Source organism: Fonsecaea multimorphosa (genome assembly GCF_000836435.1).
Source record: "Fonsecaea multimorphosa CBS 102226 unplaced genomic scaffold supercont1.2, whole genome shotgun sequence".
Lineage (NCBI taxonomy): Eukaryota > Fungi > Ascomycota > Eurotiomycetes > Chaetothyriales > Herpotrichiellaceae > Fonsecaea > Fonsecaea multimorphosa.
Window position 1 is genome coordinate 1,620,487 of NW_015971636.1, and position 26,691 is coordinate 1,647,177.

Here is a 26,691-nt window from a genome sequence, read left to right on the forward strand (position 1 = left end):
ATGATTCATCAAGCTCCTGCGATTTCAGGACTTTGTTATTGCAAATGCTTCCGTCCCTAATGCAAGCTCTTCCCCCAAGACATCGAAATACCAGACCGGGTTTCCGTGCTCGTCGAGTTCCGTTTCGGTATAGCCGTTTCCGAGGAATGCAAACCTATTTCCATCTCCCATGTACTGGATATCAAAATCCTCATAACGCGGTTCTTTTAGCACCTCGAAATAATGCAGACGACTCCCAGGCCAAATGGCTGTGACTGGTCCATGGATCTTTCCATTCTTGAACCAAGAACGACAAGCTCTGCATTATGGTCAACATCTTCCCAAGAGCACTTCCGATGCTTGCGACTTACGAGGACCATGCAGTACGCTTGAGCAATTCGTGCGTATGGATATATAAGTCTGCAACCACTTCAGCAGACGGCTCCAGTGATTTGATGAAGGTCCGTTGCATGTGAGAAATCACTTTGAATAAATAACGAGTATGCCATTCCAGGATCGGAAGCACCGATCCGTGAGATGCAGGACCGTTGGGACCGGGGAAATCTAGGCACGATCAAAGTCAGTTCGAGCAGGGGCAGGTGACCTTAGACCAAGCCGGTCGGAAAGCCTTGGTTTCTGTTGAGACATACGAAACATATTGGGGAAACCCCTGGCCATGAGACTCAAGTACGCCTTTGGAAAGTCCTTCCATTCCTCGCGCAGCGTCCGACCGTTTTGACCCACAACCTTGTATGCCGGGCTGAAGCTGGTGTCGAAGCCAGTTGCAAAGATTATGACATCAACTTCCGTGTGGTTGCCGGTAGAGTCGATCAAGCCTGTTGGAGTCACTTCGACAGCGGACTGTGGTACGACTTGCACGTTGGGTGAGAGGAGTGATTGCAGGTAGTTGGATCCTGGAGTCATTCGGCGACAGCCCAGCGCATATTTTGGAATCAGGTGCTCTGATAAGCGCTCATCACCCCCAAGCTTCTGGAACATGCTTTCGGCCACAAAATCTCTCGAGGACTTTTGGTCAACGCTGTCAAGGTGCATCTGTCGGCGAATTTAGCCCTGGGGATTTCCCTGTGAAATAAGTGGCAAAGCCGGGGAAAACTTGAGCTCACCAGTGTGAATCGCTTGTTCAGTTCTCCCTCTACGTCGCGACAATAAGTGTCAAGCACGGACGGATCCCGGGCAAACTGAGCCTTCTGCTCCTCGGTATCTAGGAGACTTTATCAGCAGTACACCCCAGTAATCAGCCAGACGCAAACCCAGGACACAGGAACCTACAGTCGAAATTGACGCCTCCGGGTGCGGCGTGCTTGGCTCCAAAGCCTGCAGTGATCCAAACCGGTGATCTCAGATATGCGTAAAGCTTCTCGACCTGGGGCTGAATGGAGGGGATGATTTGCACTGCCGATGAGCCTCCACCAACGACAGCGACCCTCTTACCCTCTAACACGACATTGTCATCCCACGCAGCACTATGGAGAATCTTGCCCTTGAAACTCTCGATGCCGGGAATGTTTGGGTATTTCCATGAACTACGCGCCGGGAATCAGTACTCGAAAAGAAACTTGACGGGAGAGAAAAACAAAAATCTCGTTTCATACTTGAGGACGCCGTGGCAAGACGCGAGGATCTCTCCTTCGTCTGTAAAGTCAGACCCATCTGCCTGCTGGCCTTTCAATTGCCAGACCCCCCTCTCCTGGTCCCAACGCGCTTCTTGGACCTTGTGACGAAACCGGACGAACTTCTCCAGATCGTTCTTGACGGCAAAGTCCTTGAGATATTGCCGGATCTCTTCAGCCCCAGAGTAGTAGCTCTTCCAATCGGGCTTCCGCCAGAAACTGAACTGGTACGAGTGACTTGGAATGTCGCAAGTGCAGCCAGGGTAGCGGTTCTCAAGCCACGTGCCCCCAACGTCGGCATTTTTCTCATAGATGGTAAATCGCACGTTTTTGAGCTGTCGAAGGGCCTTGTAGGCAATCTGCAGGCCCGCAGCTCCAGCTCCGATGATCAAGACGTGCATCGGCCGCTGCGTGTTGAGCGGCTGCTCCTGGATCTGATATCCGTTGGACGAGAATTCGGTCCGATACCACTCGTTCTCGTGATTGTCAGCGGACACCCCATTGAGCATCTGAGGCTTCAACGAGAGGGCAGGAGGCGCGGTGACGAGGACCGGCTCGGCTTGTGAGATTGTCATTTTTTTTATTCATATAATGCCAGGACTGAGCCTTTGTAACGAGGAACGAAATGCCTTCGCAGACACTCAGAATCAAGCTTGGGAAAAAGCACAACTGGACGAAGAGCGTCTGGCTTGAACGAAGGTCTGCGTATTATATTGTCAAAGATATAGGCATGCTATCTACATAGCTACTTCATGTTCTGTGGTGGAATCTCTATCATCACACCGCACCACAACACACCACATCGTCTGCCTGTACGAACTGTGCCAGGTAAGTGACAATCCGCGCTCCGTGACGCGCTCGACTCACCGAGCCTCTTCCACGAAAAACCGAGAGACTTTTCGTTGCACCTCCACCCCGAGGGGCGCGAGTGTGGGCTTAGCATGGAGTAAACGCGCACTAGGGTTGCCACGGCTCATTCCATCGTCCTGGGCCCTGAAGGAATAAAGGGACTCAACAACATTCGATCATGATTTGGGGATATGGGCCGGAAAACAATATTATACCGAGGAAGTTCACCCAATGTAGAAAAAGTGCCGGCCAGTGTTGCCACTTGCCACTTGCCACCAGATCCGGCCTGCCTCTTTCTTTCAGAAGGAGCGCGTATGGCTCGCGTGGGGGTGAAATAGCAAGGGAATGAGCATCGCTCACGGGGTCCCACTTTGTACGGAGCTGTGAGCCCGGTGGAGGTTTTTACAAGGGCACGTATGTTTTCGATTAGCTGGAGTGCATGAACGGGTGATTATCACGAGTTTGCAGGGCGGTCAGGAAGATTTTAATACTTTGACAGCCATTTTCAGCGGGGGGAATGAGTGAGGGGTCTGAATGGCAGGCTGGTCGTGGGGACAGTAGAATATCACAAAATGGAACAAGGCGTGGAAAAACGACGGGGTCTGTGGCGGCATAACTACCTATGTAAAACCTACATTTTCAATACATTGGCGGTTCCACCAACCTTGTCACGGAAAGCTATGAGCTTCTCGGCCACGGGCTGCGGCATCTCCATGACCATCATATGTGTCCCCGGATCGACCTCCTCAAACTGCGCGTCCGTGCTCGTGCAAGCGTCAGCGATGGCCTTCATCATAGGCGTCGTGCAAGACGCATCTTGCCTGCCCGAAAGCACGAGGACGGGGCCTTTCAGGTCCCCTAGCCTCTCCAGGCAGTCGAGTCGGGCCATGGCTCTCCACGCCGCGGCCCAGTCCTCGACTCGGGCGCGTCGGACGCATCCCCGCGCGTAGCGCACACACCACGTGTCTTCGGCGATGGTTTCGGGCAAGAACCATCGGATGATGGACTCTGCCACCAGAGAGTCCATGCCGTCTTGCTCTGCTCGATCCGCTCGGGTGGCCAGGACAGGTGGCGCCTTGCCGGCCGTTGCTAGCACGCTGAGAGAGCGGGTTCGGTGAGGGTAGTCGAGCGCGAAATGCTGCGCCACGGCTCCTCCGTATGAGGCGCCGCAGATGTCAGCCCTGTCGATTCCCAATGTGTCGAGGAGGAGTTCGAGGTCCGAGCACAGGTGTTCCAGATCGCGTGTTAGAGGAGCGCCGCGAGCATAGCCGTGGCCGCGGAGATCGTACGCAATGACGCGGACTCCCGTGGCTGCAATCGGGGAAAACACGTCTCGCCACATCCGGCTGTCCATGCTGAGAGCGTGGATCAGCACCATGGGCACGCCGGCGCCGTGGCTGTCGCGGACGAGCGTGTCGTGGTCTCCCATGCGGATTATGTGCTCTTTGTACCCGTCTTGCGCGGTTTCGGGCCACAAGGTAGATAAAAGATCCCAAGTGCTTCGGACGGCGTTGACGGAGCGAGGAGCACCCACGAATGCGTTGGCGTGTTTGAACACGTCCAGCACCTCCTCGCGCGTCGCCCCGTGGCGAAAGGCTCCCTCGACATACACGTTCAACTGATCGCTCGTGTCGCCCATCGCTGTCAGCGTCGCAATAGACAGCAACGCCCATTCGCGGTAGCTGACAACCGTGTTGCCCAGGTTCGTGCCGAATCCGTCGAGTATGGTCCGTCCGAGGCCCGGGTTCTGTTCGACCACCCGAGCGACGTTGTTCTTGAGGTGGTCGCCGCCAAAGCGGAATGCTTCATGGTAGCCTACTTGTTCCACGGGGCGTACGTATGAGGATATTTTGGCCTGGCCGTTGATGAGAGGCATTTTGTCGTCGCACGAAGGCTTTGATACGGTCTCGCCGTTTAGGGGACGTTGTGTGTCGTTGGTTGCTTGTGTGTTCAGAGTCATGACGAATATGATTTTTAATCTTTCCGTAAAGGTCTAGGGAGCAATCTCAAAAAGAAAGACCTGTTTGTTCGGTTTTTGGGAGAAGTAACAAGTTCAAAGCTGTATGATGGGCTTGCGGGTGGCCCGTCGGGAGTCGGTGCGGGATTGGGCAAAACGAAGAGCAACCGTTCGACAGAAAGTCACAGCGACTGTCGAGAAGGCAGAGACACCAGAGAGCGAGCTTCTCTCCACAATGCCATGTTTCCAGGGATGTTGTCTGGGGATGGCCATGTGGGGATCTGAGTAGCTTTCAAGGTTTATCATACGTGCGCTACTGAGGGCGTTCTTACCAAGGGGAGTAAGTACCGAGGAGAAATCACTTCCTTGGGTATAGCGTGCTCGAAAGTCACTGCGTCTGATGGGAGGCAAGACTGGCCAGTACACCCGCTCTACCCATTTTCCTTCCAGTTCATGAAGCAATCCAGTTCCAATGACAAGTTCGACATCTTCTCTTTGAAAGACACCATCCCGCAGCTGGGTCTAGAACTGTTCATGCTTCGAAAGTGGGTTGGATTGGGTTAGATTGTCCCATGGGGTAATTGCGTGGCGCCGTCTTGTGTGGAAAGCAACTTGCGGGTCATGAGAGTGATATATCTGCTCAAGTCTTCACACAAGCGACGGCATTCTGTCCTGTGAGCTCGTCTGGTTTCTTTGGAGAGAGAGAGAGAGAGCTTCGTATTTCGAACGTCACTTCCTTTACCAAACCTTCCTGGACCTTGCACAATGACTACAACTACTGCTGCCCATGAAAAGACCATGTCCTCCGAGCAGGTAGACCTGGCAAACTCTGTCGCCAGCGTGGACGCCGGCAAACAAGGCAGGGCAATCGAGCTCGAAAATGCCGGCGTCGGAAACCCTCTTCATGAGGAGAAGAGGATCCGACGCAAAGTCGACCGCCGACTTCTACCTGTGTGCGGCGCCCTCTACGCCGTCTCTCTCATCGACCGCCTCAACCTCCCCAATGCTCGACTTGCCGGCATGGACGAAGCCCTGGGCATCTCGATCGGCAACCGCTACTCCATCATCACCATGGTCTTCTTCATCGGCTACATCCTCTTTGACTTCCCCGCCAACTTTGTCATGAGGAGAACCGGCGCCGCCACGTTTCTCGGCACGATCGGGTTCTTCTGGGGCATCCTCACCATTGCTATGGGCTTTTGCAAAACCTGGGGAGAGCTTTTGCTCTGCCGCATCATCTTTGGGGCCCTCGAGGGTGGTCTTTTCCCCGGCATCATTTACCTGTTGAGTTGCTGGTACATCCGCCACGAGGTCCAGGTGCGATTCAGCAGCTTCTACGGGTTTGGCATGCTGATATCGGGATTGTCAAATCTCATCGCCTATGGCTTGTCCAAGGCGGACGGACTCGGCGGCCTTGAGGGATGGTCTTGGATTTTCATCTTTGGTTTGTTCCTAGACTTTCTTGTTCCTCGCACATGCCACCGCAACCTGCTGACCTTTTTTTTCTCTCACAGAGGGAATTGCTACGTGCGTAGTCGCTGCGGTTGTACTGATCTTCCTCTTGGATTTCCCGGACCAAGCGGCGCGCCCGAGGAAGCTGGGTTTCATGTCTTTCCTCACTCCATCAGAGGTCACCGTCATCCTCGACCGAATTGAGGTCGACCGAGGAGATGCCACTCCTGAGAAGTTCACCGTCAAATCCGTTCTGGGACATTTGAAAGACTGGAAAATCTGGGATTGTTGTCTCCTTCTTCTCTGCAATGTGAGAATTTTTTTTTCCCTGCTGCGAACACATCAGGAACCCTGGCTAACACATTCCATTTCAGAACACTGTGGCGTACTCTTTCGCATACTTCCTCCCTCTCATTCTTCACGGTGAAATGGGGTTCTCGATCTACAAGACTTATGTCCTCATATTCCCGCCATACGTTCTTGCCGCTATTGTTAGTGTTCCTTCTTCCTGTTAAATTTCGGGTATCATTGTGCTGATCCTTCGATAGTGGATGTTTACCACGGCGTACATTGGCGACCGCTTCATGATTCGTGGTCCAATCATTGTCGGAAATGCCCTATTGACCATCATTGGGGTTGTCATGTAGGTTGATGTCCCCTATGAGCTTATCAAGCGTCACTAATACCATTCGCTAGGATGGGTTATGCCAAAACCAGCGCCGTTCGCTACGTCGGCGTGTTCCTAGGCCTGGCACCGTACAACGCCAGCATCCCCTGCATCTTCAGCTATCAGCACAACAACATCATCGGCCAGGCTAAACGCGCCATCGGTGCGGCTGTGATGATTGCAGGCGCCGGCGTCGGCGGCATCATTGCCAGTAATGCCTTCCAGCAGAAAGACGCCCCGGGATATCGACCTGGTCTCGATACTGTCATCGCCGTGCAGGCGTTGACCGTGGTGATTGTCTGCAAGAACTTCTTTATTTTCACGCGGGCGAATCGCAAGGCTGATCGTGGGGAGATTGTCATCGAGGGCAGAGAAGGCTTCAGGTATACCTTGTGACCATTTCTTCCATGCCTTCTTTCGGGGGGTCCTGAGCTGGTCCCATGTGGGTTGAGGCTCGGTTGGGGAGATTCTACGGCTTTGTATGCAGATTTCAGTTGTAGCCCGTGTTGTACATATAGCACCTCTTTGAGTTGCGTATGCAACCATCTGAGTTACCGACTGGCAGATTCTCGCTCCATTTCCAACCACAAAAGCGTCAAGCGACATTGTCCAAGTTTTACCATTCAGAATTCCTCAAATGCGCAATCAAGACGAACTGGGCCTTGCGGAAAGACCTGATACTGGAGCCGTCTGATGAGAGCAGAATGTCAATATTTCTAGGTGCCCTTACCCCTGCCTGAACGAGAACGTTTGCCACGGGGCCCGGGAATAGGGAGCCTCGCGTTTTTCCGACTAAAAGAGAGTTGAACAAATCGTTTGTCTTGTGGGGAACGGTAGACCACAACATCTAAACTGCACGTGGTCCAAGACGTGGGCGTAACTTGGGGTGAAGATTGTGAGCCTGGTAGTATGATATGAGGCTTTGCTTGGGGTTTTCAGCAGCAGCTATCGCTTCGCGCGCGCCTTCGGGGAAACGAGAGAAGAGCGAACACAAGGTTGGCTTTGGAGCCTTGCTCCGGTAGTTCTGCCCAATGGGTGAGAAGTGTGTTTTCGGTACTTTCTCCTGTCTGGGTCTTAGGGTCTTTTCTGCTGCTCTTGTTGGGTCATGACCATCTTAGTGGACCTTTGTGACTCTGGAACTGGCAGCCCGACTTGCGAGGCAGAAAGCCTCTCATACTAGTCTCGGCATCTTTGCTGAGCGCGGGAGGGTCTTGTGCTTCTTCCGCCCCCCTGCTTTTGTGCACTGAGTCCGTCGAATGGTTTATACAGAAATCTTAATCCTCCAGGATTTGCTCAACGGAGCCCCCAGACCCCCCGCTCGGCTCCTGGGGGTTTTTTACTTGGTGGGCAAGGACAACCGCTAGAACCACTTCAGAGATTGTAGCAAGCCGATTACCCGTTTGGCAATATCGTGGTTTTAAGAGCTTCATCTCACCGGGTGTGCTCGAGAAGCTCATCCAACTTCTTCATGCTCTCTGGGGAACAAAATTGAAAAAGAATTCACCAAGAGAGTACGGTCAGAAAGCATGTATCTTCAATCGAACGGTCAAGATCAGACCACGGACGTGGTAGTCATCGGCACTGGTCCCGGCGGTCTTGCATCAGTGGCATCGGCCGTGGAATCCGGCGCCGACGTGGTGGCCATCGAGGCGTACAAAGACATCGGCGGCAATGGAACATGGTCTACAGGTTGGGTTGCCTTTGTCGACAGCGCTCTCCAGCGGCAACAAGGAATCCGTGACTCGGTAGACCTGTTCATGCAAGACTGCGAGAAACTCATCGAACAGTCAAGCAAGCACTTTGGATTGGAATGGGATCCAGTTCTGGCACGGCAGTACGCAGAGGAGAGGCCCCAGCTCTACGACATTCTTACCAAGAAGGGCGTCAAGTTTCCTCGCCTGATCAAGCGACCTTTGCAGACCAGCGTGCCCCGACTTGCAGCGGTGGAGTCAACGCAGCAATTTGCGCGGGCCTTCGAACCGGATTTTGCTGGACCGAACGTGCGCACGTATGTGAATAGCACGGCAGTCAGACTCATCACCCAAGGGGGACGGGGGGTCAAGGGGGTTCGTGTGCAGCCCAACGACGACTCCAAACCGGCGTTCAACGTGTTCGCCAGAAAGGGCGTCATCCTCACCTCAGGTGGCTATCAGGCCAACGCAGCACTTCGCCGGCGATATGCGCCCGCCCACGACGACGCATGGTATCCCGGACTGCCGACTTGTCGGGGAGATGGCCATGTCATGGGCCAAGCAGTCGGCGGCGAACTCTATAACATGACGATGATCCCTGGGATCGTGGCCATCGCTTCGGCCCTGACCGACGAGGCGATTGCCGTGAACAACAAGGGACATCGATTCCACGACGAAGCCGGGCCGTACCAAGACCGGGTCGAAGCGCTCAAACAGCAACCCGGCCAGCTGGGGCATTACATCTTCGACAGCGGCACGGCAACCCGACAAAAGCATTACACAGACCAGCTCACAAACCTTGTCAAGGCCGACACTCTGGAAGAGCTGGCTGGCCTGATCAAAGTCCCCGCCGAGGAACTAGTAAAGACGGTCAAGCAATGGAACGAGTTCATTGCCTCGGGCGACAAGGTCGAACCCTTGACGAAGCGCGTCGACTTCACCGCTCATCGCATCGTAGAGGCCCCCTTTTACGCCTCGAGGATGATCGTCGGCATCAGCTTGACCTGCGGAGGCTTCCGAACCACCACGTCCATGCAGGTTGTGGACGTCTTTGGCGAGCCCATCCCGGGGCTTTTCGCCGTGGGAGATGTCGCCGGTGGGTTCACGCCCACGGCCGAGATGGGTGGCACGCATCTGGGCGGCGGGTTTGTGCATGGCTGGCGAGCGGGCAAGGCTGCAGCGACGGGACGATTGGCAAAATCCCACCACCCGCACGGCGGTGTGTTCAATCAACACGTCCCGCAGAAGACGAATCTGGAATTGAGGATACCGATCATCACTGTGGCCACGGCCGAGCAGACTGGCCCTCCCAAAGCACATTTATGAAATTGATGAAGACGGGCGGCGGCGCCGAGGTGAGCGCGAGTGACGGGCTCTCTTTCAAGTTGTGAGGTTCAGCGCCTCAACTCGGCCTAATCGGTCCCCATGGCCCATTGCAGCGCGTTCTCTGGGTATTTGACCGCGTCAATGACCACAGGGACCAGATTGACATTGGCTACAGGCAGTTTAAGAGGAAGGGAGCAGAGGAGAGCAAAGCGGCGGGGGATTAGTTGGCCAAATGAGCACGACGGCGGACGATTGTTCGAGCAGTATATATATACCTAGGTATGTACAAAAACTACCCTTCGAGCTCTCAAGAAATTATGAAGCTGAGATCAGCTGGATATGGGAAGTGCTCCGTGCGGGCAAAACTTGCCATTATCTGACCTGGATAGGGTGCCTACCAAACAAAGCAAGCTCGTCTTCCGCCCTTTGTCTAGAATCTCTAGTGTAGATCTACTACCGTACGGTACCAAATTTACTGGAACGGGCTCCACATCTATATCCATCACCCACCAATTCTTCCAACTTCGCTGAGAACCCCTTTGGGTGGTTTTCTTTCTTTCTCACATCTTCGCACGTCTCCTTGCCTTGGCATACCTGGGCACCCTCTCCGGCAACACGGCAATCATCTGCTCCAGCCACTTCCTCGTCGTGGCGGGATCAATCACGCTGTCAATCTCCGCGGCCATGGCCATATTGAGGGCCTTGCCCTCGCTGTACATGACATCGATCATCTCCTGCTCTGTCTTCTTCCTCTTTTCCAGATCGTCGATGGCTTCCAACTCCTTGCGGTATGCGAGCCTGACGGCTCCCTCGATGCCCATGCCTCCAAAGACGCCACTCGGCCACGCCACGCACATGCTGTTGTTCAAACTCCCGCCGCCGAGCATCGCCTGTGCGCCCAGGCCGAACCCGTTGCGCAGGACGACCCCTAACACGCGACCGCCCGAGAGGGCAAATTCTGCGGCGTTGCCGAACCAGTCGCCAAAGCAGCGGTACGTGCTGCCGGCGCCCTGAGCTTCGGTGCAGCGCTCAAAGTCCGGGCCGACCATGAATCCGGGGGTGTCGCAGAGGCTGAGGAGGTGCATGCCGCCGGTGCGGATGAGGAGGCGGAGGAGGCGGTTGACTTTTGCGCCGGAGGCGACGTCGATGGCGCCGCCGAGTGGGGAGGACGAGTTGGAGGCTATGATGGCGACGGCGTGCCCGTTGACGCGGCCAAAGCCCGTAAGCACGGAGAGACCCCACTCGGGGCAGAACTCGATGAAGCTGTCGTCGTCCAGAAGGAGGTTGATCACACGACGGACATCGTAGGCCCGGCGTCGAGATGACAGTGGCGGCACGGCGGTTCGTAAGCGCAGAGGATCCGATGTGTAGGGACTCTCCGTTGGTGGCAGTCGCGGCTGTGTGAAGAGAGCAACGATCTTGCGGACAAGCGGCGCGGCTTCGACCTCGGTGTCCACCAGTACATCAATGCCGCCTGAGCGCATATGGACGTCGACGGGACCGATATGTTCGTGCTCGAATCTGCCCAGGCCGCCGCCCTCGATCATTGCTTGGCCGCCCATGCCGATCGTGGTGGACTTCCTCGACGGCGCATCCTTTGCACCGCCTCTCGTAGCTACGATAATGTCGCATGTTCCCAAGAATGCCGCGTTGCCCGCAAAGCAGTACCCATTCACGACGGCAACAGAAGGGATCCCTCTCGCCTTGACCTGGCCCATCAAAGCGAATGATGGCGTCTTCAGGCCCGCCATGCCCAAGTGGTCCGTGTCACCGGGTCTTCCACCGCCTCCTTCGGCGTAAAACACCACTGGCGCAGGATGGTCGATGATTGATTGGAAGATGCGGTCCAACTTCTGATGATGGAAGTGTCCCTGCGTGCCGGCAAGGACGAGGTAGTCGCCAATGACCATCGCGACCGGATGAGAGTCCATCTTGGCCCAGCCGACGATGATACCATCCCCGCTTGTTCGAGCGATGAGGTGGGACAGGGGGTACCTTTTCCTCTGTGCCGCGACCACCAGGTCTCCATATTCAATGAAGGAGTCCTTGTCGACGAGTAAGTCGAGATTTTCCCGGCCCGTGAGATATCCGTTTGCATGGCGCTTGGCCACGTCCTCTTCGCGAGCCGCGTACCGTAGAACGGCCTTGCGTTCGTTCAGCTCCGTCAGCTCAGGCCGCAGCTCTTCTGGGTCCTCAGTCTCGGCCAGGTCGCGTGTATTGGTAGATGAATTGTCGCCATCCGAGCTGATGAAGAGAAGAGGTTCGCCGGCAGTTACTTGTTGTCCTTGGGTGACGGCCACTTTCGCCACAACACCATTGTAGGAGCTTCGGACGGAATGTTCCATCTTCATGGCCTCAAGAACGACCAGTTCTTGGCCAGCCGTGACCTTGTCGCCTTCGCTCACTTTCATGGAAAGGACAACCCCCGTGACAAGCGCGAGCAGCTCTTCAGTGCCTGCAGGTCGCTCAACTTTGGCCGCATTCTCCTTTAGCGAGGTAGCTTCTTCAGAGGTGCGGTCGTCACCTTTAGCTCGCAACGCGTCTTCGAACTGCTGCGTGGCGTTGTACAGCGCAGCGAAGTTCTCCTGGATGGTCAAAATGTTGCTCCTGCCCTCTTGCACGGTTCGGAGATCCAGCAAAGCCATCAGGAACGCCTGATTCGTCCTGCACCCCACGATCCTTGTCTCATCGATAGCCCGACGAGCTAGCCGCAGTGCGGACCTATACGAAGATGAGGTGACGATGAGTTTCGCCAAGAGGCTGTCGAACAAAGGGCTCACAGCATACGGCCGGCCTCCTTCGAGAGCTGTGTCAACTCGTACGCCTGCTCCAGTGGGAAAATGTCCTTGTCGAATAGTGCCCGCTTCAGGTTGCGCGGTGCCATCTTGCCTGAAGCTTTCGGCGTTGATGCGTAGCTGGATGGATGTCAGTCGAGGTGGTGCGGGTTCCTGCGTTATGGAAAGGTCTGCCAGCGTTCGTCCCAAGGCCACCTGAAGCTGCAAATCCACCAAGTCAATGCCATTGATCTGTTCGGTGATGGTGTGCTCAACTTGGATCCTGGGATTCGCCTCCATGAAATAATAGTCTTCGGTCGCCGCATCGACCAGGAACTCGATTGTGGCGAGACTCCGCAGCTTCACTGCCTTCCCCAGTTTCATCGCAGATTCGATGATGGCTCGCCTGAGCCGTGGCGTGATGGAATGCGAAGGTGCAATCTCGACGACTTTCTGGTTCCTGCGCTGTAGCGAGCATTCTCTTTCCCAGAAATGGCAGACTTGTCCAGTGCCATCCCCGAGAAGCTGGACTTCGATATGTTTAGCACCGTAGAGATACCGCTCCGCGAACAAGCTCCCATTGCCAAAGGATGCCTGTGCCTCTCGCTGACAAGCCTCGTAAGCCGTGCGGATGGCTTGCTCGTCTGTATTGTCGTCGACGATGCGGATGCCGCGCCCTCCACCGCCAGCCGCGGCCTTCAGGATGATTTTCCTGCCTGGTCCCAGGCCCCGTCCAAACGCCAGGACATCAGTGATGGACGAACCCGCGGGACCGACGGTCTTGGTGCCATCCAGAACCGGCACACCTGCATCTGCCGCCAGTGACCTCGCGCTGATCTTGTCTCCAAGCCGTGCCAACTGCTCGCTCGACGGTCCGATGAACACGACACCTGCATCCTCGCAGAGTCTCACGAACCCAGCGTCTTCGGACAAGAAACCATAGCCCGGCGCGATCCCCCAGCATCCTTCCTTCTTCGCAATGTCGACGATGTTCGCCGCGTCCAGATACGCGCGTGGGCCTTCTCCCGGGAGCGCCACTGATGCGGTCGCAAGACGCGCGTGTGTGGCATCCTTCTCAGAGGGAGTGAACAGAGCTACGGTGTGGATGTTGGGGTAGAGCGAGTACGTCCTGATGAGGCGGCATGCTATCTCGGATCGATTGGCTATGAGGATCTTGATGGGCTGAGAGGGAGACATCCTGGAGGTCCAACCCACCAAGGCGGTCATCCACTGCCAACTGGAGAGCGATATAGCCGTCGCGTGTCAACCACACATTAATGATCTTTGTCTCTCGATCCCTAGATACCAGGTAATATCTACAGTATTCATGAAATGTGGACCCCAACATCCCCAAAAAACCCCGCCCCCGGCTGCTCGGCTCAATTGGGCAGTGTCCCGAGGTCGGCATCAGCTCGCCTCTGCAGGAGACACAGTACTATGTATGACCCTGTCCTAGGTACCGAGTATTCCAAGAGAGCTGTTATCCGTAATGGCCGCCGTTTCCATGTAGCGAGGGTGTCCTGCAATTTTACTTCATCTTCTTCTGCCAAGCCCGGAAACTCGATATGGGAGCTGTGCGAGGTACCTAGGTAACTATGAGGCGGCTCCAATGAAATGAAACTGGCGCCGTGGGAAGGGTTGTGCTTTAGAACAACAGAAGAATGTAGAGGCCACCTGATAGAGATCGAGCAAGCATCTTTTCAACGTGTCTTATCAATCACCCGGCCACATCCTCGACCTTCTTCTTCCCATCAACACCGACCTTTCCCGCCTCCCTCTCCCCCTCCCCCTTTCCACCTTGTTCGCCAAACAGCGTCGCAATGGCCTTCATAGTCGTGTTCCCACCACTGAACACGACGCCGACATCCCAGGTGCCCTTCCCTTCTGGGCTTCTCTGCTGCTCGGCGACCATGTCCCGGAACTCGCGATTGAACAGCACAACCGCCAAAGGCACGCAGCCACTGGGCTCGACGACCAGCTTGAGGCGCTCAAAGACCAACCTCATGGCCATCTTGATCTGGCTCTCGCTCACCGCGTAGATCCCCTCGACTTTCTGCTTGTCCGAGACGATGGTCCAGTTGGTCACGCCGACGGGGGTGCGGAGGCCATCGGCGATGGTTAGAGACTTGACGTGCTCGATTCTTTGGTTCTGCAGCAGACCGCGCCGGGCGTCGTCGGCGCCTTGGAAGGAGGGTTCGGCCCCAAACACCAATGTGTCGCGTCGTGAGGAGAAGTGGGTGGAGACGCCGCCCAACAGGCCCCCGCCACCGATGGGCGTGATGACCGCGTCGAAGCTGTTGCTGCCACTCCTCTCCCCTTGAGCGCCGTTCAATTCAATCAACTGCTGCTCCATCTCCAACCCGACCGTGCCCTGGCCCAGGATGATATCGGGATGGTCGTACGGCGGCACCAAGATGGCACCTTTTTCCTTGATGACTTTTGCAACGACGGCTTCCCGCTCTTCCGAGGTGGAGCCGCTGAAGATCACGTTCGACGTGTACAGACGGGTGCCGGCGATCTTGGACGTGGTGGATATCGAGGGCATGACGATGTAGGCGGGAATGGAGAATGTCGAGGCTGCAAGCGCGAGAGCTTGAGCATGGTTCCCTTTGGCCAGGTGAGCAGGGCTCCGACGAGGTACTGCACGGGTGTTGAGACAATATGTGCATCTCGGCTCGTTGTGCGCGGCCACACACAACATTTGAAATCGGGGAGGTGGTTACACCCAAGCAATAACAAAAAAGGTACCTAGGTAGAGACTCACCACTACTGTGCGTCACAACGCCTCTCCTCCTCACCTCCTCGATCCCCATCTCGTCAAACAACCTGAGCACGGCATGGAAGGCGCCTCTGGCCTTGAAAGCCCCGATCTTCTGAAAATTCTCGCATTTGAAAAACAGTCGGAACCTGGGCAGAGCGTCATTGTCGTTGACGTTGGACTCGGCAGAGTCAAAAGCTGGTGGGTTGTCTGACAGAAAAACCGACGGGTCGCTGGACGAGGCAATGGCATTCAGCGATCGACTTGTTATCAATGGCGTTCTATGGATATAGGGTTTGATCTTTCCATAGGCTGTGGAGACGGACGAAGGGGACAGGGGAGGACAGGTGGATGGATCTGCCATGCCTTTCCACGTCACTTGGCCCTCTTTATATCTTTAGCATTTGCTTCGACGGGTTAAATGTTCCTGGCTTCTATGTCGCGTGCTGTTGGGGCTCTCTCTTGCCCTCGAGTAACTTCAGTCGAGGTCGCAGATGCGGAAAGCGAGTGCCTGCGAAGACTGATGGGAACAATTCAAGCAGGATGGGGAACGACATCAAACAATTGGAAAAATGGTAAAAAAGTCCACAGAAAAGAACTGACGTCGCAAAAAGTTGATTAAGTCCACGATCCAAAGGCGTGAAATTGGTAATCGTGCAGATGTCCGAAGCTCTGCCGAGATCGGACTCTTGCAGCTCAGCAAGTAATTGGCCCATCTAGACACTTGCATGCGCTCGAAGCGGCCGCATCGCTGCTGCAAAGATTCAAGTTCACCATCCGAAGCCCTCACCATTTGGTATATGCTCAACTTTTGATTCGAAAACGCCACATACAAGGGAACAAACAAGGGTGCACCGAGATCGACTATTGGTTTTCAGGGCGAAGGGCGCTGCCGTCATTGTTAGCAGAAGGTTCTAATCCCATGAAAAGGCAGGCAAGTTCACATACCGAACGGCCTTGCCGGCACGCCAGATCTCCAAATCCCGGATATCTTGCATCTCCTTCTCGTACTTCTCTCTGTAGTCAGGTGCGCTGTTGAATTCCAGGCTGCGCTTGGTCTCACTGCCGTCCTTCACGCTGTCATAGAGCTGGTTGAACAGAGGCTTGAGGGTGTCCTTGAACTTGCTCGACCAGTCGATCGCACCGCGACGGGCGGTGGTCGAACACGCGGCGTACATCCAGTCCATGCCGTTAGCGCCGATGAGGGGGTACAGGGATTGCGTGGCTTCCTCGACAGTCTCATTGAACGCCTCGGATGGCGAATGGCCGCGTTCGCGAAGAACCTCGTACTGGGCCAAGAACATGCCGTGGATGCCACCCATCAGGCACCCTCGTTCGCCATAGAGATCGGAGTAGACTTCCTTCTCGAAGGTGGTCTTGTACAGGTATCCACTTCCTACAGCGACACCAAGGGCGATGGCCTTCTCTTCAGCTTTGCCGGTCACGTCCTGGAAGACGGCAATGGAGGAGTTGATGCCTCGTCCCTCACGGAACAAGCTTCGCACCGTGCGGCCGGAGCCCTTGGGAGCAACGAGGATCACGTCGATGTCCTTGGGAACGTCCACTTTCGTGAGGTCCTTGAAGACCGGGGAGAAGCCGTGGGAGAAATACAGTGTCTGGTTCGCAATGTCAGCTCTGCTCCCAAACACACTTGACGCTTATCTTACCTTGCCCTTTGTCAATTTGGGCTTGATGGCTGGCCAGGTCTCACTCTGCGCAGCATCACTGAGCAGGTTCATGATGATGGTGCCCCGATCGATAGCCTCGTCCACGTCGAACAAGTTCTTGCCCGGGATCCAGCCATCTTGTTCTGCCTCTTTCCACGACGCGCCGTTCTTGCGCACGCCAATGATGACATTCAGGCCATTGTCTCGGAGGTTGAGACCTTGACCGTGACCCTGCGAGCCATAGCCGATCAAGGCAAGAGTGTCGTTCTTGAAGTAGTCCTGGGGATGTGGTCAGCCGAGACGAGATTTTTCTCTTCAGAGTGGGGGAGTCAGCATACAAGAAGTTTCTCGCGCGGCCAGTCTTCCCGTTCTGTGCCGAGTTGTCAGCTAAACATCAATGGGTGGTGAGGAAAGAAGGTGTTCTGCGCACCATAGACAGTTTCTTTTGTGCCAGCAAAGTCAATTGTCTTGATACCTCGCTTCTGCTGCTGAGCGGGAGCGGCAAATGAAGGGCGCTGCGTGGCAGCAACGAGAGGTCGGGTCGCAAGAGCAGTCGCAATGGAGCGTTTCTGCACGGCGGGCGAGCTGATTTTCTGCTTGGAGGCAGTGCGCAGGGTGCGAGCGAAGGTCTTGGAGGCCATTGTGATCTGTTTCAAAGTATGGGTGGTGAGAAATTGAGAGGAATTGAAAGGGGGCACTGGGCTTTGCAATAAGTAGTAACTAGGTACCTGAGGAGGAATTTTTTTCTCTCGGCGGCTCTTACTCACAATATTGAGCACCGAGCCACCAACAGCTGCTGAGCTTCTCCTTCCGCGAACTTTGGATTTTTGGCTTGGCTCCGACTGCGGCGAGGCTGGCAGAAGCACCACGACACGTGACGGAGAGACTCTAGTCTCCCCGCCCCGCAATCTGCACATTCAAACCACCTGCATTTGCCTCCACACACTTCTTCCTTCGCTCCTGAACATGGGGGACTCGATGCATATCCATCTCCTCGTCGATGCGTCTCCACTTTCGAGGCGGTCTGACATGGCCAAAAGCCACCAGATCCGGTGTCGGGGCCAAATAGTCGCAAAGGGCATCCGGTGCTGCTGTATCAGTCTGTATATATCAACCTTCCGAAAAGGTCACTCCGTTTCCAACCTTGGGAAATCCTCCATCTCCCTGCGATTCTCCACCCGTACGCCTCGTGTGGAGGCCAACCCAAAGGATACATCTGTCTTAGAAGAGCATGGGCTGATGTGGTGACTGTCAGGCGCTGATCACGGTGGCCAACTTTCAAGTCGACTCCCAGGAAAGACCTTCGGCATGCAATTTCTATTAACCACAGCCTGGAAAATTTTCCTAGTCACTGGTTGGGTGCTGGTGGTCCAGAGCCATGGGTTTCTTCGGCTTCATGATACTTGAATCTACCCTTTCAGTTCCGATCTATATTACCTACCTAGGTATATTACACAAGTCCCGTATCCAGCGAGGCCTGATTTTCCCAAGGCGTGTACTCAAAGCACGTGTCGCTGACATGTCAATTTTGCCTGCGCTATGCATCTAATACCAAACGACAGACTCCCTTCACCAGGTACAGATCTCACTGGCTCAAAGGTTTGTTCCTTCAGAACACCTCCCCCAAAGCAGACGCGTTAACAAATCCACCCTGTCCAGAACAGCTGTTGGGACTGAAGCCACATCTTCCGATTCTTATAACGTTAAACTCTCCTGCTCCTGGTGGTTGATATTTGCCACTGGGTTCATGTCCGCTATTCAACGGCCTGGATTTAGGTCATCATTGGAGTAAGACTTGCATCTGTGCTCTTCTCCGCCCCATCGTCTTCTCTCTTCTCTCCACTGGTAGTTTCGACGGGTCCATCGAGCACACTACCCTCTTTGCTCTCCTTTGGGCTGGCTAGTTCTCTCTTCCCCTTGGACATGCGCTTCGGTACGCGCGCGAGCCAGTACAAGAAAACGGCGCCGACGACGTTGAAGGCAATATATGGCCACATCAGCCCGAAGTTGCGCCACATGTACTGCGGATGCGACGACACGCTAGCCAAGAATGCGTCCGTGGTCGATATCTGGCAGTAACTGCAATTGCCCGTGGCCGAAGGGTCCTGGAGATATCCGCCGACTGAGTTGATATAAGATTGCATGTACTCTGCGCACGTCTGGCCCGACGGTGCCGTGAAATGGAGATACTCGTTGGTGGCGCATGTGACACTGGCATGTGCGACAGCCGTGCTGAGCATGCCGTCGATCAAGTAGGTGAAGGGCGAGAGGCGGTACATGAAAATCCAGAACCCGGGCAGCGCCTTGGGCCCAACGAGGACGCCGCAAAACACCAAGGTGAGCGAGAAGCACAGGTTTGCAATGTTGCCACCGGTCTCGGCCGTCGCGATGGCCGCAATGACCATGTGCGCAAACGTGGACGTGAACAATAAGAAGGTCAAGATCAGGAGGAACATCAACGCCCCGCGCTCATGCACCGCATCCGTCGGTTCCGCGTTCCTATACAGGCCGATGGGATAGTACCAGGTGAAGAAGATGAGTATGGCGCAAAGTGTCGACCAAGGCAGCTCGACGATGATATTGCTCATCATGAATGCTTGCCATGAATATGTCTTGCTCGGTCGTTCGCGGACCTCGTAGAGTGAGCGTTGAGTCACGAACAAGGGCATGATCTGCTGGACGAGCTGGCCAAAGATCGTCGTCAGCATGAAGATGCCGAACATCTGGTTCTGAAGACCCTGCTGCGTGATTTTGGCATTGAAGAAGGAGAAGCCAATAAAAAGACCCTAATGAAGTACTCGGTAAGCGTCGACGGTCAGGGGGGAAGAAGAAGGAGCCATTTCTTACAGACGCGATACAGAGAGACAGCTTGCTGTAGATGTACGAAGGGGTGCGCCAATATTGCTCAAAGACACGCTTCAAAACCTCATACAGCTGCTGGTAGAAGGGCGCCGCGAATTCTCGATAGCTGGCACGGTCGGCTCTGTTTGAGGTCGCCCGGGCGAGTTGACAGCGCTCCGCCTTCATCTGAGAAAGCTCGGCATGCACTGCCCTGTATTCCGGCGACAGGCGCCACGTGTCGACCCAATCGATCTCGGTGTGCGAGCCTGGCGCGGCTCCGATGACCTCGAGCATCCACTCGGCGGGATTCGCATCGGCGGCGCAGTGATGGGCGCCGTTACGCTCAAAGTAATCGATTAGAGTTCTCGAAGACTGGCCCACGGGGCCGAAGTAGACGGTACGTCCGCCCTTGGCTAGGAAGAGGAGGCGATCGAAACGTTGAAAGAGCATCGCTGACGGCTGGTGGATGGTGCAGAGAATGGCCTGCCCGTTCTGCTTCAGCTTCTCTAGGAGGTCCAGGATGGACCAAGACGTCTGCGAGTCGAGGCCCGAGGTGGGTTCGTCGAGGAAAAGTAGCAGCTCCGGTTTGGCTGCCAATTCGACGCCGATGGTCAGGCGTTTGCGTTGTTCCACGTTGAGGCCTTCGCCGGGCACCCCGACGACGGCGTCGGCGTACTCGGACATCTCGAGCAGCTTGATCACCTCGTCAACGTAGGCTAGTTTCTCGCGTCGCGGGATGTGTGCGGGCTGACGGAGGAGGGCGCTAAAGCTCAGGGCTTCTCGGACCGTCGACGTCTCCAGATGAAGATCTTGTTGTTGGACGTAGCCGGTCTTGCGCTGGAATGACTCGTCTCGTTGTCGACCGTCGACCAACATCTCGCCGGAGATGACCCCCATGGTCACTCGGGTGGCCAGGACATCCAGGAGCGTCGTCTTCCCAGCCCCGGACACGCCCATCAAGGCAGTCATGGTGCCCGGCTTGACCCACCCGTCGACGTGGTCCAAGAGCCGCCTTCCTTCACCCTTCACCTGAATGTCGTAGCAAACGTCGCGCCATTGGAAGATGGCGGTTTGTCTCTGAATGACGGTCGACACGTCCTCGGGATGTTGGGTCTTGGCTGCCGCGACGGCACTAGTTGACGTGACGTCGCCGGTCTCTATGTCTTGAGGCGGCTTCATCTTTAGTGGAGCTGGTGTCTGGCCGCGACGGAATACCAGAACCTCGCCCTTTGATTTCTTAGCCTGGACGAATTCCGCCGACACCAGGTAGGTGACGAAGAGACCGATCATAAATGCGATCAGGATGCCAAAATTCCTCCATTTGTGAGAGGCGTAGTACTTGTAACTGCTGTTGATAAAGTCATCCCCGTTGACAAACGTTCGACCGGGGCGAGACCCCACCGTGGAGCAGACTCGGTTCGAACCGCCGCCGTACCCCGGACCGGACGGCACGTAGACGGCGCAGTCGAAATCTCGGCCGGAGAACTCGTTGATCATGAGGGCCTCGAATCCATAAGCTACAGGGTCAAGGTAGTTGATCCACCGAGCCCAGCCGAGCATGTAGTTGACCGGAATGGCGAAACCAGTGTAGATGACGATGGCCAGGATGAGAATAGCTGCAGGAGCCAAAGCCTGACTTAGCGTTCGCGAGACAGAGGCGATGGTTCGAAAGAGCATACTCATCACCAGTGTCAAGGTAAAGGAAATGAGGAGAAAGAAGAAGAACGGCCCCGGTTCTCTGCGCAAATTGGTCAAGAAATACAGTGTGACGTTGAAGATAATGGCGTTGGTGATCTTATACGGCATATCCGTCAACATGGAGGCAAACGCCTCGCTCGAAGGGTGGTACAGCGCGTAGCGTTGGTGTTTCTCGACGATGGGGCGTTGCGCATATAAGGTGAGGATTTCCAAGGCGGAACTGAACGCGTTCAGCAGAATGGCGAAGAAGAGCAAGGCACCCCGCGAGTAGAAGGAATTGGTGGTACCGTCGAGGTTGTAAAAGATGGACCCGATGATTAGGGCAAAGATGTTGTTGCCGATGATGGACGTCAGCGTCAGACTCGGGTCGGCGAGCAACCTGCGAAACCCGCGCCAGAGACAGAGCCGGACCTGTTGGCCGTACGAGAGAGTGTAAGGTGACACCACACGTTGCCGCTTGGCTTGCTGCAGTCTTCTCGATTCCTTGAACCGATCCAGATCCTCGCCGCCGAGAGGATGTCTTGTGTCGAAGTCCTCGATGTCTCGAAGGAGTTGGGCACGCTCGGGACTATTCCTCCAGGCCGTGGCAAATTCATCGGGAGTGCGTGGTGCCCTATCCTCAAAACCTTCGCGGATGATACGCTCATCAGAGCTGGTCATGGACGTGAGGAAGTCGGCAGTTGTTTGACGGTCGGGACAGTGGAAGCCCAGACGGACAAAGTAGTCCTTAGCGTCCTCGGTCCTTCCGAAATAGATCTGCCGCCCCTCGTAAAGGACAGTGACCTTGTCGAAGATGTCGTATGCCGCCTGGGGTGCCTGGTAGATGGCCACCGCGGCTGTGGCGTTGAGGATCTCGGTTGACAGACGTAGCGTTTTGCAGAATTCGATGGCGTTGGCGCTGTCTAGGCCACGGGTACTATTGTCCCAGCATTGCAAGGGCGACATGTTGAGGGTCGCTTCGGCGATACTGACGCGCTTTCTTTCTCCTCCACTCACCCCTCGAATAAAATCGTTACCAACTCGGGTGTTGAATGTATGTCGGATGCCAAAGGTCGCCATGATGACATCTCGCATGTGGCAGGCGTAGTCGTGTGCGGAGATGTTTCCCGGCCGATACCGCGGTGCTCTCGCACGAGCGGCAAAGTAGAGCGTGTCTGCGACCGAGAGTTGAGGGAAGTGGATGTCCTGTTCCGCGGTGTAGATGGCCTCGCCGCGGAAGTGCTTGTGCATCTGGTCAAAGGCGATCCCTTGGTAATTGATGTACGAATCCTTGTCGACGTTGAAACCGTGCGTCTCACCGGCCAGTGTCTTGAGAAAAGTCGAGCAGCCGGAGCCCGGTGGGCCCAGAACGACCAACATTTCTCCATGGTTCACGAGTCCGTCAAAGTCGCGGAGTATGTCGATCCTGCGTTGCTGTCCCACACCCATCAGCCGGCGTACCAGACCAACGACTTGAAAAGGCGCATTGCCGACGGTCTTTTGGTAGTCGGTGGCAGACCCGAACCCGTGGGCGCTCAGGTTGCGGAATGCAACCCCGGCAGTCCTAGCCAGAAAGCGGTCGTCCTTGGACTGTAAATTGAACAGAGCCTTGATCCAGTCCCGGGTCTGGAAATTGTCGGAGCTGGGGTCCAAGGAAGAGCCCGGCGCTGCGACGAAGGGATTGGCGTCCTCGGTCCTGGTGGACGTCCGCGAGAACTGTCGAGCCAGGTATCTGACACGGATGTCATCCTCGTCGCTCTCTGGACTTCTCGATCGATCACCCGACATTTTCTCGTCATCTTTCATGAAGCTCGAGCGACGTTCCAGACCGGTGCCGTCACGTGTGTTTGATATATCTTCGATAACTGCGGAATGATGGGGACCTTGAGACCTCGTCCCTGGAGGAACGTCGGGCTGGTCAACCTGCGATTCTCGCCGCATATGTCCGGGAAGCCCAGGCCCCTGCTTTCCGGCACTGTTGTCGTAGTTGGAGACGAAGTTTCCCACTAAAGACATGTTGATATTCTTGTTTCGATGAGGAGCAAGCCAGGGTGTGGTTGGAATTTGGGCTAACGTTGCTCTGAAGGGGATTATAGGGGGATGTATTTTCAAGACGGCAATGCAAAGGTGAACACGTGGACGACTGTTCAGAAAAGGCGACTGTATCGCAGGCTCCGTGGAGCGGTCTATGAATTAGACTGGGAAAGGGGGGAACAAAAGAGAACCAAAGAGTGATAGCAACAGTTGAGGAGCGCGGTGTTAGAGGGCCTGTATCTACAAGTGAACGCAACCTTATATCAATAATTTGAGCCATACCTTGAGTGTCGGGCTTCCAATACACAGCCTTGATGGGGACATCGATAAGCCCTCCATCTGAGCTGCTCGCACCTGTTGGTGGATCAGGGCGGAGCATTTGTGCGTACTGGAGTCAGGAGAGTGATGCTAGTCGTACGCAGCCCGCTGAGCATTCGGAAGAAGCTTGAGATGTGCACCGGGTACGGAGTCACCAGGTGCACAAGTAGCGATTGGCAATTTCAGGGACGCGGCCATGTTGGTGTTTGCTCGTGGCAATGGTACTGGGGAGAGAATAGCTCGTGAAAGGTGGACATCAGTTGAACTTCGGAGAAATTAGAGTTTGACGCGAGTCAGACGCGAGTGAAATTATTCGTTGAGGCTCCGCAGCCTGACTCAGTTGCGCCTTTGGGTCTCCTGGTCCATCCCCTCCTTCTACACCCCTTAATTGGACCAGCCTTACTATCAAGCATTGCACAATTTAGGTGTCCCCATTTTGCCTAATTTTATGAACAATGCCTCGGTAGCCGGAATCACTACGGCGTAACGTGCATCCGGCTCTTCATAACTACATTAACCCGTCGATAGAGGAAAGTTCCCTATTGCCAATGTTCCCAAAGACAAAGCCTCGTAGCCATATTGGACCAGGTGGGCATCCTCGACAGAATGATCAGGAGATCCAGCTATTTTAGCTGTTTGGAAATGGAAAGTCCTCTCTAGTACGAGCACGAATTGCTTTAGCTGTCTTTGGGAATAGAAACAATAAAATGCCCTCGACATGGTCCCAGTGTCACCGCCCCCGACTATGTTTACATGCTTCACATCATATTGACAGATCATGCAATGTTCCACCTCACTCAGCGAGTAAGTATGACGTTGGAGGCCTCGGTATTACGGTTTTAATGCTAACGGCTCTGCAGAGCACTGAACTCAACAACATTTCAGTTCCTCGTGGGTTCGGAGCGGAAGGCATTCAATGTCCATTCAATGCTGGTTGTCCAACTCTCCCCCGTCTTTGCCGCCCTGATCAACGGGAAAATGGTCGAGAGTATCGAACGACGGGCCGTGCTGGATGATATCGACCAAGAGACCTTTTTGCGCTTTTGCGAGTATGCCTACAAAGGGGATTTCTCGGTCCCTCCCCCTACGACTGTGGTCCGACAGAAGCTCTCGTCGTCAATGCCATTGGAGACGATCAACGACAAGTTCACTCCAGACCATCAGGAACACCTCTCTACTGGTGCACAAGTCGGAAAAGAGGACGGCAGCGGCGAAGGAGACGAAGGGCTAATAACGCTGGCGAAAGACCTTCGGCCACCGGTCCACCATAACCACTGCAAACCAGCGTGGAAGCAACGGATTTATCGACCCGTTTCGTGGCTGAGAGGGGCTAGAGTGCATCGTGATTCTGGACTCCATGCGACAGACCCCCAGATCAATATTCCCGTCACCTCCAATATCCCAGAGCCAGGCTCAAAGCTGGCCATGGACTGGGCCAGGTTCTGCAGCGTCGCCTCAGACTGGAAAGGCCCAATCTTCCACCCATACAGGAATTGCCCCCCCTCGGAAAGTCTGACGGAGACCCTCCTGTCCCAGGCAAGACTGTACGTCTTCGCCGACCGGTACGTCGTTGAATCCCTGAAGGCGCTGGTCTTGTACAAGATGCGCCGCACCTTGGCCTCGCTCAAACTGTTTTTCGAGCGGGTTCCAGAAGTTTTCGGACTCGTTCAGTACGTCTACGAAAACACCAGAGAAGGCGACGACCTCAGGTTGTTACTGACGCAATTTGCCGCCTGCGTCATCCCGGTGCTTCTGCAGCACCCCGACTGGGACCGCTTTATTCGTGAGCAGCGCACCTTTACCTGGGATTTGTTGCAACATTTGAGGGAGAGTGTGGAGGCAGTTGACTGCCAGGAAAGGGGCCTCATTACATAACATTTCGTAGCAAAACTTATGTTTGGGATCATTCTCGGGCGCAGGATCCCCAAAATCCCTAAATGCCCCCAGTATGATTTTTTCTGGGAACCCTGTTTTGTGTCCTTGCGACGAATCTTGTTAGGCATCAAGGAGGACCAAGCTGGAGAATTTCCCGATTCTCAACCACCTTCTCTGGCGGCGGGTCGATACACGACCTAACCAACGCCTTCGCCAGCAGCGTGACGGGCACAACCGGTGTCACCAACGAAGCGATTTTGCCGAGCAGGACGCTCTCGTCAGGCACGACGCCGCCGGGACGAAGCACAATAGCCTCGAACATATATAGATTAGCGTCGGCGATATCTAGTAAACCGCGTTTAGTAACGCTCTATTTTTATTAATAGACGTTAAAGAAGAGAGATAAAATTATTATAGTTAACTAGAGTAGATAGATAATAGATTTAAAGATAGTAAATAAGAGAAAGAGCTTCGACGATATATATCTTTAATTTTCTTATACTAGAAAATTGTTACGAGTCGCCTTACAACACGTGAGGTGTCAACGAGCAAACCCGAGGTGGTTTACTTAGTGATATAGCAGTGGGGCTCAATATAGCGGAGACGGAAACCAAGTGTACAGTATACAGCTATACGCAAAGCGATTGAACCAAGAATAACTCGATTCTCTATAACTAAGGTTAACTATGAGGAAAGCTATGGACTTATACTGAGACTATATAGATAAAGGAGATTCGTATAGATCTATATAGCTCTACTTAGCCTTAGGAGCACAATAGAGTATACCGCTCTATATAGCTCTACTTAGCCTTAGGAGCACAATAGAGTATATTACGTACTCTAGCTTATATCGTCACTCCTTTCGGTAAACCTTCTCCCTTATTCTTATACTATAGCCGTCCTTTTAACCTATTCGTAACACTTCCCCCTCTCTAGCCTCTTTATCGTCCTCGATATACTTAAGGTAGGCCGCTCCCCGACCCTCCTTCCTTTATACGATTTTCCTTTTATATAGCTAACTATACGTCTTTAGTCTAACCGTATTTCTAAACCTACTCCTCGTATCTCCTCTACCTAACGTCGTAAAACCGCTACCGAACGAATTTAATCTCTCGGTCGCTAATTCTTTAAAATAAGCCGGTATTCGAACTATATCGCCTCGAACTCTCCTTATTAGATAATAGAAGGGTAGTCG

The 26,691-nt window shown here is 54.6% G+C and overlaps 9 protein-coding genes across 9 annotated transcripts; 3 read left to right on the forward strand and 6 right to left on the reverse strand.

Annotated features, from left to right (window-relative positions):
• Nucleotides 1-24: 24 nt before the first annotated feature.
• On the reverse strand, nucleotides 25-2,185 carry Z520_01531 (uncharacterized protein; the record flags this gene model as incomplete). Its single annotated transcript, XM_016772047.1, has 6 exons — nucleotides 25-298; nucleotides 351-543; nucleotides 630-1,032; nucleotides 1,104-1,201; nucleotides 1,270-1,523; nucleotides 1,593-2,185. The coding sequence occupies 6 exons, from the start codon at nucleotides 2,183-2,185 to the stop codon at nucleotides 25-27; spliced, it is 1,815 nt and encodes a 604-aa protein (XP_016637186.1).
• Nucleotides 2,186-3,090: 905 nt separating this feature from the next.
• Z520_01532 (uncharacterized protein) lies at nucleotides 3,091-4,335 on the reverse strand (the record flags this gene model as incomplete). The annotated part of the gene is made up of 1 exon (XM_016772048.1): nucleotides 3,091-4,335. One exon carries the CDS (start codon nucleotides 4,333-4,335, stop codon nucleotides 3,091-3,093), a length of 1,245 nt encoding a protein of 414 aa, XP_016637187.1.
• An 846-nt stretch (nucleotides 4,336-5,181) lies between these two features.
• On the forward strand, nucleotides 5,182-6,931 carry Z520_01533 (uncharacterized protein; the record flags this gene model as incomplete). Its single annotated transcript, XM_016772049.1, has 5 exons — nucleotides 5,182-5,860; nucleotides 5,931-6,178; nucleotides 6,243-6,359; nucleotides 6,417-6,511; nucleotides 6,565-6,931. The coding sequence occupies 5 exons, from the start codon at nucleotides 5,182-5,184 to the stop codon at nucleotides 6,929-6,931; spliced, it is 1,506 nt and encodes a 501-aa protein (XP_016637188.1).
• A 1,130-nt stretch (nucleotides 6,932-8,061) lies between these two features.
• On the forward strand, nucleotides 8,062-9,552 carry Z520_01534 (uncharacterized protein; the record flags this gene model as incomplete). Its single annotated transcript, XM_016772050.1, has 1 exon — nucleotides 8,062-9,552. One exon carries the CDS (start codon nucleotides 8,062-8,064, stop codon nucleotides 9,550-9,552), a length of 1,491 nt encoding a protein of 496 aa, XP_016637189.1.
• Nucleotides 9,553-10,112: 560 nt separating this feature from the next.
• Z520_01535 (uncharacterized protein) lies at nucleotides 10,113-13,523 on the reverse strand (the record flags this gene model as incomplete). Its single annotated transcript, XM_016772051.1, has 1 exon — nucleotides 10,113-13,523. One exon carries the CDS (start codon nucleotides 13,521-13,523, stop codon nucleotides 10,113-10,115), a length of 3,411 nt encoding a protein of 1,136 aa, XP_016637190.1.
• A 520-nt stretch (nucleotides 13,524-14,043) lies between these two features.
• On the reverse strand, nucleotides 14,044-15,448 carry Z520_01536 (uncharacterized protein; the record flags this gene model as incomplete). The annotated part of the gene is made up of 2 exons (XM_016772052.1): nucleotides 14,044-14,933; nucleotides 15,091-15,448. The coding sequence occupies 2 exons, from the start codon at nucleotides 15,446-15,448 to the stop codon at nucleotides 14,044-14,046; spliced, it is 1,248 nt and encodes a 415-aa protein (XP_016637191.1).
• Nucleotides 15,449-15,998: 550 nt separating this feature from the next.
• Nucleotides 15,999-17,392, reverse strand: Z520_01537 (ketol-acid reductoisomerase, mitochondrial; the record flags this gene model as incomplete). Its single annotated transcript, XM_016772053.1, has 4 exons — nucleotides 15,999-16,700; nucleotides 16,752-17,030; nucleotides 17,090-17,121; nucleotides 17,182-17,392. 4 exons carry the CDS (start codon nucleotides 17,390-17,392, stop codon nucleotides 15,999-16,001), a joined length of 1,224 nt encoding a protein of 407 aa, XP_016637192.1.
• Nucleotides 17,393-18,523: 1,131 nt separating this feature from the next.
• On the reverse strand, nucleotides 18,524-23,285 carry Z520_01538 (uncharacterized protein; the record flags this gene model as incomplete). Its single annotated transcript, XM_016772054.1, has 2 exons — nucleotides 18,524-19,537; nucleotides 19,599-23,285. 2 exons carry the CDS (start codon nucleotides 23,283-23,285, stop codon nucleotides 18,524-18,526), a joined length of 4,701 nt encoding a protein of 1,566 aa, XP_016637193.1.
• A 1,114-nt stretch (nucleotides 23,286-24,399) lies between these two features.
• On the forward strand, nucleotides 24,400-25,496 carry Z520_01539 (uncharacterized protein; the record flags this gene model as incomplete). Its single annotated transcript, XM_016772055.1, has 2 exons — nucleotides 24,400-24,425; nucleotides 24,482-25,496. 2 exons carry the CDS (start codon nucleotides 24,400-24,402, stop codon nucleotides 25,494-25,496), a joined length of 1,041 nt encoding a protein of 346 aa, XP_016637194.1.
• Nucleotides 25,497-26,691: the final 1,195 nt, after the last annotated feature.